The sequence below is a fragment of the Gossypium arboreum genome, chromosome 9, assembly GCF_025698485.1.
Source record: "Gossypium arboreum isolate Shixiya-1 chromosome 9, ASM2569848v2, whole genome shotgun sequence".
Taxonomy (NCBI): domain Eukaryota; kingdom Viridiplantae; phylum Streptophyta; class Magnoliopsida; order Malvales; family Malvaceae; genus Gossypium; species Gossypium arboreum.
This window is the reverse complement of record NC_069078.1, coordinates 5,279,137-5,293,017: the sequence shown is the minus strand read 5'-3', so window position 1 is coordinate 5,293,017 and position 13,881 is coordinate 5,279,137. Positions and strand designations below refer to the sequence as shown.

The following is a 13,881-nucleotide window of genomic DNA, read 5'->3' as shown; positions in this document are numbered from 1 at the left end:
ATTTTTTAGTTAAAATAAGTATAAAACATATCGAGAAAAAAATAAATTGATAATACCGAATGAACCAAATTAAAACTACATATAATTTGTATGGTTAATTCAGTTAATTATCTGATTTCAAATCGAATTAACAAATAATCAAACTTCCAAAAAAATTACAAACCGACCTCTTGATGGATTATATCGGTTCGGTCGGTTAATTTGGTTTAAATCTAAATTTGAAAACCTCTATAACACAGGATATGGTTTACAAACAAATCATCAAAAGCATGATAAACAATATCTAATCAAGAACAAGTGCATGGAGTTTAAACATTACAAGTTTCAGTTCTGCCTCCAATATGCGTTTCACGGTTCACAAGTTGTAACAAAGAGATCATTCGAAGGGGAATTCCCAAGGATGTTTGGCCATAAAGAAACTCTTCCCAAACTTCTTTTATCGTTGGTCTAGACTTAGGTTGCGGATTTAGGCAGGCGAATGCCAAAGTAGCAATGCGAACAAGATTTTGTGCAACTAATGGGATTGTCGGAAGTGGTAAACGGTTGTCTAGCACATCAATCAGCCTCATATTTACCAAAGAAGTTGGTGATGACAACCATGATAACAATTCTTCAGGATGCTTTCCCATTAACGTTTCCAATGCCACTACTCCAAAACTATAGACATCACATTTTTCGGTGACAACCATCGTATAGGCAAGTTCTGCATACGAAAAACCAGATAAAAAGAAAATCACTTATATGTTCAATTAATTTTATAAATTCCGAAGAAAATGTCATCAAACGAAGCAAAGAAAAACGAAGCAAAGAAAATCACCTGGAGCTACATAACCACATGTGCCCACAATAATGGTCCGATTGGATGATTCAAGATCCAGCACTTTAGCAGTCCCAAAGTCAGCTACAAAGGCCTCAAAGCTCGAGTTTAAAAGAACATTGTTACTTGATATGTCTCTATGAACTATTGGAGGGCTGCAATCATTGTGCAAGTAAGACAAAGCATGCGCTATGCCTTTGATGATCTCCACTCTTTTTGTCCAATCCATTTCCACTGCTTCCACTTCATCTCTTAGGTTGCAGAACAAACTCCCTTTTTCCATGTATTCATAGATCAAAAACATGGACCGTCGGTGTAGACAATACCCTTGAAGCTTTACGATGCTTCGATGTCGTATTTCTGTTAGAAACTTGATCTCATTCTTGAAGCTCTTGTCAAAGGCTGGATTTTCAGCTTCTAAACGATGAAGTTTCTTCAAGGCAACTACTTTACCACAAGGTAGTTGTGCTCTGTAAACACTTCCATAACCACCAACTCCTATACAGTATCGAAAGTCGAAATCCTCTGTTGCTGCAACAATATCCTCGTATGCCATCTTTCCATCATAGTTCCATATGGAACACAAATCCCCATTCTTCGTCGGTTGTACACTGACACGGTTATTCTTGAGCTTAAACCGTGAAAATAGAAAATATCCCAAAATGGAGAATGTGGAGAAGATGGCAATAGGGAGGAATATTTTGATATAGTAAGGAATTGTACTGCTGTTGGCTTTGTTGGTTACTGGAGAAGGACACATATAGGGTGACAGTCGACTATTTCCTTCAAATGGATCAGGAGAAATCTTGTTACAGTTATTTCCAGCATCGATAATACGAAGCTTAGTGGCAGACAAGATAGGGACACTACCTGAGAGTTCGTTGAAGCTGAGGTTTAAATTTGATAGTTGAAAAAGCCTACCAATTTCTTCAGGGATAGGACCTTTTAATAGATTTAAATCAAGTTCTAAGTTATACAAATTGGATAAATTGCCAATACAAGATGGGATTGAACCACTCAATTTGTTTTGGGAGAGGCTTAATGAAGTTAAATTTGCTAAATTCTCAATCTCAATGGGAATGGAACCAATCAGTCTGTTCTTAGAGAGGTCTAAGAAACGTAATGCTTCTAAATTCCCAATCTGAAAGGGGATTGAACCACTCAATTTGTTTTGGGAGAGTCTTAATGAAGTTAAATTTGCTATATTCCCAATCTCTTTGGGAATAAGACCTTCTAATAGATTTGAATCAAGATACAATGTGCGCAAGTTGAACAACTTACCAAGACAAGAAGGGATTGAACCACTGATTTGATTTTTATCAAGGTAAATAGATTCCAATTTTGTCAAACGACACAAAGCCAGGGGAATATGACCAGTAAAACTATTATTAGTGATGCTTAAAAAGTTGATGTTCTTCAACTTTTCAATATTCTGAGGGATGGAACCTTCAAGTTGATTACTATCTAGGTACAAAGTTTCCAAATTGGTTAACTGGTACAAGGAAAAGGGTATTGAACCACCCAGTTTGTTGTTGTAGAGATGCAAAATAGTCAAGTTTGATAAGAATCTGTTGCGCGGAAGCGTGTGAAAGAGTAAAATTATTGTACTGAAAAATCACACCAAGTTCAATTCCCAGGAAAGAGAGGTAGATCACGAAGATCACTTAAATACCAAGTCTTTCCTAGCCAGAATATCCCTCTATCGTAATTTAATAGCACAATAAATCACTACAATCACATTCACAAAATATGCAAAACAAATAATAAAGAACACCAGAATTTTAACGAGGTTCAGCAAATTTTGCCTACGTCCTCGGGCACTACCAAATATATTTCACTCCAAAAATTACAAGTGAAATTTACAAATAGAGAGAGAGAATAATGCCTTAAGTAGAGAATGGCAATTATGGGATGAAGAAAGTAAGAAATGGTTAGGCCTATTTATAGTTGAGGTTCAAGGATCAACTTGCAATGTCCCTATACAATTAGGGACCAAAATTGCAATTATCCCATGCCAACTTTTAACCCAACTTGCCAACCAATATTACTTTCTACTTTCGATGCCCACCCCATTTGACTTTTCAAAGAATGGTGGGTTCCAATAATCTCCACCTTGAAGATTTGATTAGGATAATCTTATCTTCACACAATTCTTTCTGCTTTTGACAACAATACTTGATAGTGCCTTCTTCAACTGTTAAACTTGCAGATATTAATCAAGTTCAAACAATGTTTGAACTTGGTTGTCATACCACCTTGGTCATCATATCTGCGGGATTATCTGCAGTCTTGATCTTCTGAAGACAAATTTTCCCCTCTTCAATAATTTCCCGCACAAAATGGAATCGTACGTCGATATGTTTTGTACGTGCATGATAGACTTGATTCTTTGCTAAATGAATAGCAGTTTGACTATCACAATACACATTAATATGCTCCTGAACCAACCCCAAGGTTTTAGCCATACCTTGTAACCAAATAGCCTCCTTTACGACCTCTCATTACACCATGTACTCGGCTTCGTGGTTGACAATGCAATCAGAGACTGTAGTGTAGACTTCCAACTTATTGGTCCTCCAGCAAGTGTAAACACATAACCGGTGGTTGATCTTCGCTTGTCCAAATCACCGGCATAGTCAGAATCAACGTACCCAATAACACCTTTACCAAGTGTATTATCTTGCTTGAACAAGAATCCAACATCCACGGTCTTCGAATATACCGTAGAATCCATTTCACACTTGCCAATGTCCTTTTCGTGATTATGCATATACCGCTCACTATACTAACTGCCTGTGAAATGTCGGGTCTTGTACACACCATTGCCTACATCAAGCTACCCATCGCATTAGAATACTGGAACTTGCAACATGTATTCTCGTTCCGTATTCGTCGAAGGAGATAGTTGTGCGAAAGCTTGAAATGAGAAGCCAACGGGTACTTACAGGTTTTGTCTCGCTTGTTCATGCCAAACTCCAGTAGTACCTTTTTCAAATCTCGCTTCGAGACAAGCTAACTCTATTATGAGCTCTATCTCTCCATATTTCCATGCCGAGAATCTTTTAGCTTCTCCTAGATCTTTCATCTCAAACTCGAGATTGAGTTGAGTCTTCAATCTTTCAATCTCAACTTTGCTCTTAGATTCTATTAGCATATCATCAACATATAAGAGCAAGTATATGAAAGTTTCTTCTTGTAGCTTCTGAAAATACACGCAATGATCAAATTTACTTCTTGTGTACCTTTGCCCTTTCATGAACTGATCAAATCGCTTGTACCACTGCCTCGGAGATTGCTTCAATCCATAAAGCGACTTTGTCGGTTTGCAAACCCAATTTTCTTTCCCAAAGAACCTTGAATCCATCCGGCCGAGTCATATAGATTTCCTCTTCCAAATCACCGTAAAAAACGGTCTTCACATCAAGTGAACTAGTTCAAGATCATATTACGCAACCAAGGCTAGCAAAATCCGAATAGACGAATGCTTCACAACTGGAGAAAACACTTCATTGTAATCTATTCCTTCTTTCTGAGCGTAACCCTTTGCTACCAATCTAGCCTTGTATCGAATTTCAATTTTATCAGGAAATCCTTCCTTCTTTGCATATACCCATTTGCATCCAATTGCCTTCTTTCCCTTGGGTAGTGTCACCAACTCCTGTGTCTTATTTTTATGAAAAGACGCATTTTTCATTCATTGCTTGCTTCCACTTTACACCATCAGGGTTACTTACTGCTTCTGTGTAAGTAGAAGGAACATCATCATCTGCAATTGGAAGTGCATAGGCCACTATATCATCAAAGCGAGCAGGCTTACGAATCTCTCTTCTTGGCCTTCTATATGCAATTGAATCTTGTTGCTGTAGAGGTTCTTGGGTAGGAACCTCTTCATCATTTGTCCCTCCAATATTAGCGGATCATCGTTAACCTTTTCAAGCTCCACCTGCTGCAAAGTACTACTGGTTTTGTCATCCTTTTGTGAATCCTTGTACTTCAACATGGTTGATTCATCAAAAGTCACATCTCTACTGAAAACAATTTTCCTTGTATTAGGACACCAGAGACGGTATCCTTTTACTCCATCGCTTATACCCAAGAATAATGCTTTCTTTGCTCTTGGGTCTAACTTAGATTCTTTACATGATAATATGCAAGGGAACCAAATACATGTAAAGAATCATAATCGAGTGATTTACCAGTCCACATCTCCATAGGAGTTTTTCCATTTATTGCGGTGATGGCAAGCGGTTAATTAGATGGCACGCATATGTAATCGCCAAATTAAAATTCTTTGTCCAATCCAAGATTGGACAACATACATCGAACTTTCTCCAAGATAGTTCGATTCATGCTCGCCACCCCATTCTGCTGTGGTGTATCCCGAATGTGAAGTGTCGCACAATGCCCTCATCTTGGCATACTTGTAGAAATGGATCGTTTTGTACTCAAGACCATTATCTGATCGAAGTCGTTTGACCTTTCGACTAGTCTGAGTCTCCACCATCTTCTTCCATTTCAGAAATGCATCCAAAACTTCACTTTTTCTTTTCATTAGATACACCCATACTTTTCTTGAATAATCATCAACAAAAGTAACAAAATAGTGCATACCTCCCAAAGAAGCTACTTTGGTAGGTCCCCACACATCACTGTGAACGTAGTCCAGAATTCCTTTCGTATTGTGAATTGCTGGACCAAATTTTACCCTCTTCTGCTTGCCCAGAACACAATGTTCACAGAATTCCATTTTGCAAGAATTTGCACCTTTCAACAAGCCTTGCTTCGCCAATGTCTGCAAAGCTTTTGCACCAGCATGTCCCAATCGCATATGCCATAATCTGGTAGCCTCTGAATCTACATTTTTTGTAGAAATTGTTGATGTTGATCCAATAACTGTACTTCCATTTAAAAAGTACAAGTTATTTCTTCTTGTGCCTTTCATCACCGTCAATTGCCCAGCTACTACTTTTAGTAATCCATCTCTCAAAGTGATTGTGAGCCCTTTAGATTCTAGGGCCCCTAATGAGATGAGATTTTTCTTCAGGCTAGGTACGTAGCGAACATCTGTCAAGACTTGGATTGAGCCGTCGTGATTCTTCAATTGGACTGTACCCACTCCCATTGTCTTACAAGCACTATCATTGCCCATAAGAACAATTCCACCTTCTAGCTCTTTAAGACTAGAAAACCAGTCCTTATTAGGACACATATGGTAAGTACATCCTGAATCCAAAATCCACTCATCCGTTTGACATGCCATTGCCATGCCAACCAAGCTAAAGTCTGACTCCTCATCATGCTCCGCTACACATGCATTAGAAATAGCCTTGCCCTTTTGTAGCTTAGGACAATTCTTTTTCCAATGCCCTTTTTCACGGCAAAAGGCACATTCATCTTTGGCGGGTCTCCCTTTGGACTTTCCCCTTCTACCAGATTTGCTGCTGTGTGAACGACCTCTTACTGTTAAGACTTCTGCGGTTGTATCTCTGTGATCTCTTTTATCTTTCTTTCGAGTCTCAGATCTATACAACGCACTACAGACTGCATCAAATGTGATCGTGTCCTTCCCATGAAGCAATGTGGTGGTAAGATGATCATATTCATCAGGAAGGGAATTCAACAACAATAATGCCTTGTCTTCATCTTCAAATTTCTCATCCAAATTTAGCAAGTCTGCTAAAATTTTATTGAATGAGTTCACATGGTCATTCATCGACATACCGGGTGCATACGTGAATCGATAAAGTTTCTTTTTCATATAAAGCCTATTTTCAAGACTTTTCGTTAGAAACTTTTCTTCCAGGTATCCCATAACTTCTTCACGATGTCTCCCTCATGACAGAGTACTTCTGCTCTTTGGCCAAACATAGGCGGATTGTACCACACGCCTGTCTATTGATCTTGGCCCACTCCTTGTCATCCATCTTGTCAGGTTTTTCTTCAAGGGCTATATCTAGCTCTTGCTGACATAAGACATCCAGGATCTCACATTGCCACATACCAAAATTATTGGTACCGTCAAATTTCTTTACTTCAAATTTTGCATTTGTCACGAGAGTCCTTGCGATGACGATGTCGCTGCCATTTTCTCCTCAATCCCAACTCATCGATACGTGAACAGACCGTATTTGTAAATAGTGCCGTATCGTGAATAGTAATCAGATATGTGAATAGTACCGTAACGGTCGTATTCCCCAAGTACGAATCGCTCGTACCAATTGTTGTGCGGCGTGTGAAAGAGTAAAATTATTGTAATTGAAAAATCACACCAAGTTCAATTCCCAAGAAAGAGAGGTAGATCACGAAGATCACTTAAATACCAAGTCTTTCCTAGCCGAATATCCTCTATCGTAATTTAATAGCACAATAAATCACTACAATCACATTCACAAAATATGCAAAACAAATAATAAAGAACACGAATTTTAACGAGGTTCAAGAAATTTTGCCTACGTCCTCGGGCACTACCAAATATATTTCACTCCAAAATTACAAGTGAAATTTACAAATAGAGAGAGAATAATGCCTTAAGTAGAGAATGGCAATTATGGGATGAAGAAAGTAAGAAATGGTTAGGCCTATTTATAGTTGAGGTTCAAGGATCAACTTGCAATGTCCCTATACAATTAGTGACCAAAATTGCAATTATCCCATGCCAACTTTTAACCCAACTTGCCAACCAATATTACTTTCTACTTTCGGTGCCCACCCCATTTGACTTTTCAAAGAATGGTGGGTTCCAATAGAATCCAACTTCAGATGGAATAGATCCATTAATTTTGTTTTCCGATAGATCCAAATATTTGAGATTTAATAACTGACCCAAAGCAGAAGGGATTGGACCAACAATTCCACAACTACTTAGGCTTAAAGTCTCCAGACCCCTCAAATTCCACAAGTTTTGAGGGATTGTATTAATACTATCATCAAATTGATTCCTATCCAAAATTAGATGCCTAAGGTTGGTCAATAGCCAAAGAAACGGTGAAATGTTTCCACCAAGACTGTTGGCACTCAAGTTTAAAGTGACAAGGTTCACTAGATTCCCTAGTTGTTGAGGGATGGAACCATTAATTTTATCATTATAGGAAATGTCAAGATATTCTAATTGGGTTAGGTTTCCTAGAGAAGGAGGTAACTCACCGGATAAACCACAATTGGACAAGTCAAGGTGCTGCAATGCGGATAGTTTACCTATCTGATGCGGGATATTTCCACCAAGTTGATGATCACTAAGATCTAGAAGGACAAGATTTGGAAATGAAGAGAAATTCAATTTCCCAAATCTATCTCCAACCTCAATATTGGAAGCATCAGAAATGTCAATTTGGATGATGCTTCCAGCAGTGTTGCATGATATACCTGGCCATTGGCAACGTTCTGAAGCATTGTTGCTATAATTACTCCACCACCCACTTTCTACCATAGCTACGGCTTCGGACGCCAATGGCGATGGATCTGCCATTGTCACAGTTCTAGCAACGGAAATTAAAAGGATGGTAGCTTGCAGTATCCCTAAAAGAATGAAAAAGGTTGAGGATGAGGCCATGTTTAATTAGCTGAGCTTAATTATCTGCTAAAGGTTCAGTTGTATCATGTCATAGTTTCTGTTAATGAATTTATACAAGTTCATTTCATTGTAGGACTAAAAGTCACGTTTTTGTCTTTCTTTTTGTAAGCTAAAAGTTGATGGAAACAAGCAGGGCACATTGACTACTGTTGTTGGCATAGAAAGAAAAACATATACAATATGGAAACCCAGTAAAGTAGGTTGAAAAACGAGTGGAAAAGCATTCATCATTCATCACGTTGTGTTTTCTATATATATAGTATTAGTTTGTTGCAACAAATGGGAAAGTATTGAATACACGGAGCAACTTTTGCCTCATTTAATTAAAGAAGTAAACAAAGATTGAATCTAATCAACTACTCCTCAACATTGAAGTGCGGATTTTTCCACAAAATATTTTGAAACCAAAAACTTTGGCTCAATTGTTTATAATATTGTCTTCTTTCACATGTGAAATTTAATTTATTGAGGATATATTTTAGTTCTAATGACGTTGGTATTATAAAATTATAATATGTTAAATTAATTTTATTTTTTTAATAAATTTAATTAAAATCATTTTCATTATGTTATATTAATATAAAAACTTAAATTTAAATTCAAAATATAAATAAATACAACAATAAATTTTTTTGGTGAGTTACAAACAACAAACGCAACTAGTGTGACTTAGGTTCACCTAGGACGGTGAACTCCTTTGATCATCACGCCACCACATGGGTTCAATAAATGCAACAATAATTTTAAATAAATAGAATATGAACATATAAATTTTTTTGTCTTCATGTCTTTACGCATTTGCACATGAATTATTTAAAACAAATATGAGTATTATAATATTTTATGATGAAAATTAATTGATTTTATGTATTTTCATTTAGGTATTAACTTGTAATTAGTTTTCATTGTACAAATATATATTTTTTGACAAGTTATCAATAAGTGTTGAGCGTAGTGGTAAAGCATATTATGATTTGAAAGAGAGAGCATATGTTCAAATCTTGGAGACGATATTGTTAGAAGAGGTATTCATATACTCCAAACATAGATCGTAATATAGACATGAAACATAACAATAATATATTTTTTCAATAAGTTATTATTGTACAAGCCCAATTTTGGGCCCAAATAAACATAACTCAACTACCCAATTAAAACCCAATACCCAACTTAAACCAAAATTCTTAGCCCAAACAGATCAAAACCCTAGCCCAACCCAAACACAAAACAAAAGAAAAAAAGCTAAGAAAACCCTAAGCTGCTTCAGCCACTTGCTCCCTGTCCCATCCACCACCGCCTCTGCTCCCACTGACAAGTCAAGTCCACCATCATTCACCTGCAAGCATTAAACGAGAGAAGACAGAAAGCAAAAAGGAGCAGTATGCACAAATATATAAACCAAAACGAAATTGTAAAAAGGATGGGGTTTTTTTGGGTGAGAAATAAAAAGAAGCATTTGATTTTAAAACACAAAATCAGTGAGTCAAAGGCACAAAATATCCAATCAAGAGAAAAACATTAAAAGAAGAAACGAAAACATAGAATCAAAAATCAGAAAAACAAAGGTGATTTCATTTTCTTTCGATTTATTTCTTTTTTTCTTTTCTATTTTCATGCCCTTTTATTCGCATATATACATATATTGTAAACAATAAATAATAATAGAAAATAAAAAAGGAAGAAAAAAATATACCTTTTGGGAATTCTGGCCACCGCGTGCGGTGGCCGGCGATGGTGACGGATCGGCGACGGTGGGAGCACGTGGTGGCCCTCCTGGTGGGAATCTGGGGTTTTCCCAGAGAGAAGGGAAGAACTCTTTCCCTTTTTTTTGAAATAGCAAAAAATGCATGTTTTTAAAAAATTTTGTGTTTATATAATGGCATAATACGGCGCCGTTTTGGGCCTTAACTCACAGCGCCAAAACGACGCCGTTTCACGTGACCCGTGCGCGACCCGACCCGATGCCTAAGGATCCGCGTGTTTTGCTGCTACTGGGATAATTGCTTGCGCGGTCCTTCCGCATTTCTGTCATGTTTTAATCCATTTTTTTTTATTTCTTAATTCTGCCTTGTAATGTTAATCTTTTTTTAATTTGATCCTCTAACCATTTGAGGGATAGTGTAACGCCCCAATTTTCGGGAATCCTGTGAATGTTGGCATAGGTTTAATTATGTTAGTGGGCCTCTAGAAATCCTAAGCTTAAGATAGAACCCGACAATTTTAGTTAATTTTTGTTCCATAAGAAAAAGGGGGTGAAATTATGAAATAGGACCTATGTGAAAATGTTTGAAAATGCTATAGGCTAAATTGAAGTGGCCAAATAAATAGGAGTGCAAAATAGGAGGATTTGCATGACAAACCTCCCATTTTACATGAAGTGGCTAGCCATCATGTTGTTGTAGACAAAATGAACACTTGATATCCATAATTTATGGTACAAATTGATACAAATTGATAATAGGTTAGGTAAATGTTTCATGATAATAGGTTAGGTAAATGTTCCTTGATAATGGGTTAGGTAAATGTTTCATGATAATGGGTTAGGTAAATGTTTCATGATAATGGGTTAGGTAAATGTTTCATGATAAGAATTTCATGTCTTTTGTATTAAAGAATTAAATGGATGAAATATGAAGTTTTATTAAAAGAAAAAGGGGTGAAAAGAACAAAGTTTTGTCCATCTTTGTTCATCATAGCTGAAAGTTAGAGAAGAGAAAAGAGAGGAGAAAGCTCTTGAGTATTTGGTCATCAGGAGGAGGAAAATTGAAGGTAAGTTCTTGGTACCTTGCTTCTATCTTGAGGTTCATGAGTTCTTCTTGATTCTACCTTAACTCTTGAAGTATATTTTGATTTTTAGTTGTGTTGTGAGCATTTGGTCATGAATTAAAATGAAGGAAATGGTTGTTGTTTCATGTTCTTTTGATGAAAAATGGAAGATATGTGAAGTTGAGCCAAACAAATGAGCATGCATTGCCTTAGATGCTAAAGGGAAAAATCGGCTAACATGTTGTGCGTTAAAATGATGAAATGGAGATTATGCTTAAGTAAAAATCATAGATATGTGATGATTGATTGGTGATATACATGTTTAAATAACATGCATGCAAGATAGGTGTATGAAAGAGTGATTTGGTAATAAATCTGCTTGGGACAGCAGCAGTAACGTGACTTTGGAAAATCACCATAAATTGTGGGAGATGAATTAGAAGCTGAATAAATTATGTAATTAAATCTTATTGAGTCTAGTTTCTAATGAAATAAACAAGAACATATTTTGAATTCTGTACAATGAGAAATCTGATTCGTAATGAAGAGTGGTCAGATTAGTCAAACAGTGAAACATGAGAAACTTTGAGAAAAATCTGGTATTGATTGGCTAAACCAAAAATTCTGAAAATTTTATGGATAGAAGATATATGAGTCTATTTTCAGGGAAAATTAACGGCACTTGATTTGGAGTTTCGTAGCTCCAGTTATAAATGATTTAGTGACTATTGCTCAGGAAGACAGCTTGCAGTGAAATTATGATTATGTGGTAAACATTAACAAAAATTTGTTAATGAGTTGCTTATTGATTTCTTATAAGCTTACTATGATCTGTAGGTGTGGTTGGCCGAATATTGTAAGGGGTTAATATGTAGTTTGTATTTGAATAGTTAGATTAACGTGTTAGTAATCCAATTGTAGGCGGTTCGTGTGGGATCTCACAAGATATCGTCGCAAATGTGTGTAACTAACACCCTCTTTCTTAGTCTAGATCGGCAAAAGCCGAAAAGCCGAAATACCGAAAATCGGTATTTTGTAGATTTGCGAGTGTGCGAATGCCTGTGAGGTAAATCGATTAATGTTTTTGGTAAGCTGCAATGTTTGGACTGCAAAGTGCATGATTTCTGTGCCCTCGATATTTTTGGGCTTAATGGGCCAAAATTGGAATGATGGGCCAATGGGCCCAATTCGGTAAGAACCTTCGGTAGTGATTCTATTAGTACGTGAAAGGTAGGAATATGCATGAAAAACCCTAAAATAGATAAATTACTGAAATACCTTTAAAAGTGGAAAATTTACTGTTTTACCCCTAGGAGATAAATTACCGAAATACCCCTAGGGTTAAATTGACTTAAATGCATGTTTGACTGTTGTTATTTACTGCATGCCATGTTGTTATTATCTGATGCATGGGATTGGGATATTGACGGAGGAAGTACTGAAAGTGGCTTGTCCACGATCTTGGAGGCTTTGCCTCAATTTATCGTTAATCGAGCAAAGAATGTCAAGAATCTGTGGAGTGTTAAATGGGTGGGTTGAGCTATCCCACATGGAGTGTATGGCTGGTACGGGTGGAGTGTAGTGGTTGGTGGGTTGAGTAGTCTCCCAAATGGGCTTGCATATGTTATTGATGTTGCATGTATTTTGAAATGGGCCTATGGGCCATACTCATTATCTGAATAAGGGCTAAGACCCGCTTTATTGTAATCTGAAAGGGCTCGCCCAGACCACTCATACTGAATGGGCTTAGGCCCAATAGGCTTGAGCTGACTTGGGCTTTGAATGGGTTTTCCTTACACACTGAGTTCCCCAAACTCACCCCTTTTATTTTCATCCACGCAGGAAATCCCCAACCATAGTGGGCTTGGAGCTGTGAGGGAATTCGGAGTGGTCACCCGTTCTGAAAGTTTGATTTTCTTCTGGTGAATTGGACATCCTTTTAATTACGTTTGAGGTTTTGGGCTTTTAAATGTAATAAGGCCGCTTAATTATTTTTAATGGTTTTAATATGTATTACTAAGATAGGTAATACTTATTTTAACTGTTGAAATTAGATAGCTTTAGGGCAAGTTTTCAAAAACAACAGTTGATTTCAAAATAACACGACAACAAGCAAAGCTTCCGCAATGAAAGTATTTTTTCCAAAATTAATCGCTTTTCTTAAAAATGACTTAATCAAATCGGTTTCTTAGAAATATCCATGACGTTAAGGTGTGGCAATGGCGGTATGCATGTCTAGGATTGGATCCGAAGGAGCTTGGTATAGCGCATCCGATGGACTCACCACCTCTTTTCGGTTTCCTACCGGTGCATGACTTCCATTCACTTTAACCCTTAATGAATTAATCTTTTGAACATCAAGTACGATTTTCTGGATTTAGAATAGAAAATTTTTTTTTTAACGTTTTTGATGTGGCATGCCAGATCCAGCCATAACTTCTGGGCCGGGTTTGGGGTGCTACAGATAGTTGATGGAATGGCATCGTTTTAGGGATAGGGTATAATAGCGGAATTGGTTCCTCCACTTATCTCGCGTGTTTTATTCAGCCTTCTCTTTTTATTTTTATTTTTAAATTGGCCTTGAACTTTCGTTCTACACTCAATTTAGTCCCTAGTTTAGTTATTTAGCTCTCTATTATTAAGTTAGATAATTTTATTATTTTCTTTTACTACTATTTGTTATATTTTACTATTATAGTTGCATTTTTACTACTTTATTATTATTACT

General features: G+C 36.8%; 1 protein-coding gene and 1 long non-coding RNA gene across 2 annotated transcripts; one reads left to right on the top strand and one right to left on the bottom strand.

Annotated features, from left to right (window-relative positions):
* Positions 1–308: 308 nt before the first annotated feature.
* LOC108459284 (probable leucine-rich repeat receptor-like protein kinase At1g35710) lies at positions 309–8,366 on the bottom strand. Its single transcript, XM_053018549.1, has 3 exons — positions 7,537–8,366; positions 818–2,385; positions 309–703 (listed from the first exon to the last, which is right to left on the bottom strand). Exons 1-3 carry the CDS (start codon positions 8,364–8,366, stop codon positions 309–311), a joined length of 2,793 nt encoding a protein of 930 aa, XP_052874509.1.
* Positions 8,367–10,956: 2,590 nt separating this feature from the next.
* LOC128280767 (uncharacterized) lies at positions 10,957–13,300 on the top strand. The gene is made up of 2 exons (XR_008270918.1): positions 10,957–11,156; positions 12,996–13,300. It is a non-coding gene; the product is annotated as an uncharacterized LOC128280767 (long non-coding RNA).
* The last annotated feature ends 581 nt before the right edge of the window (positions 13,301–13,881 follow it).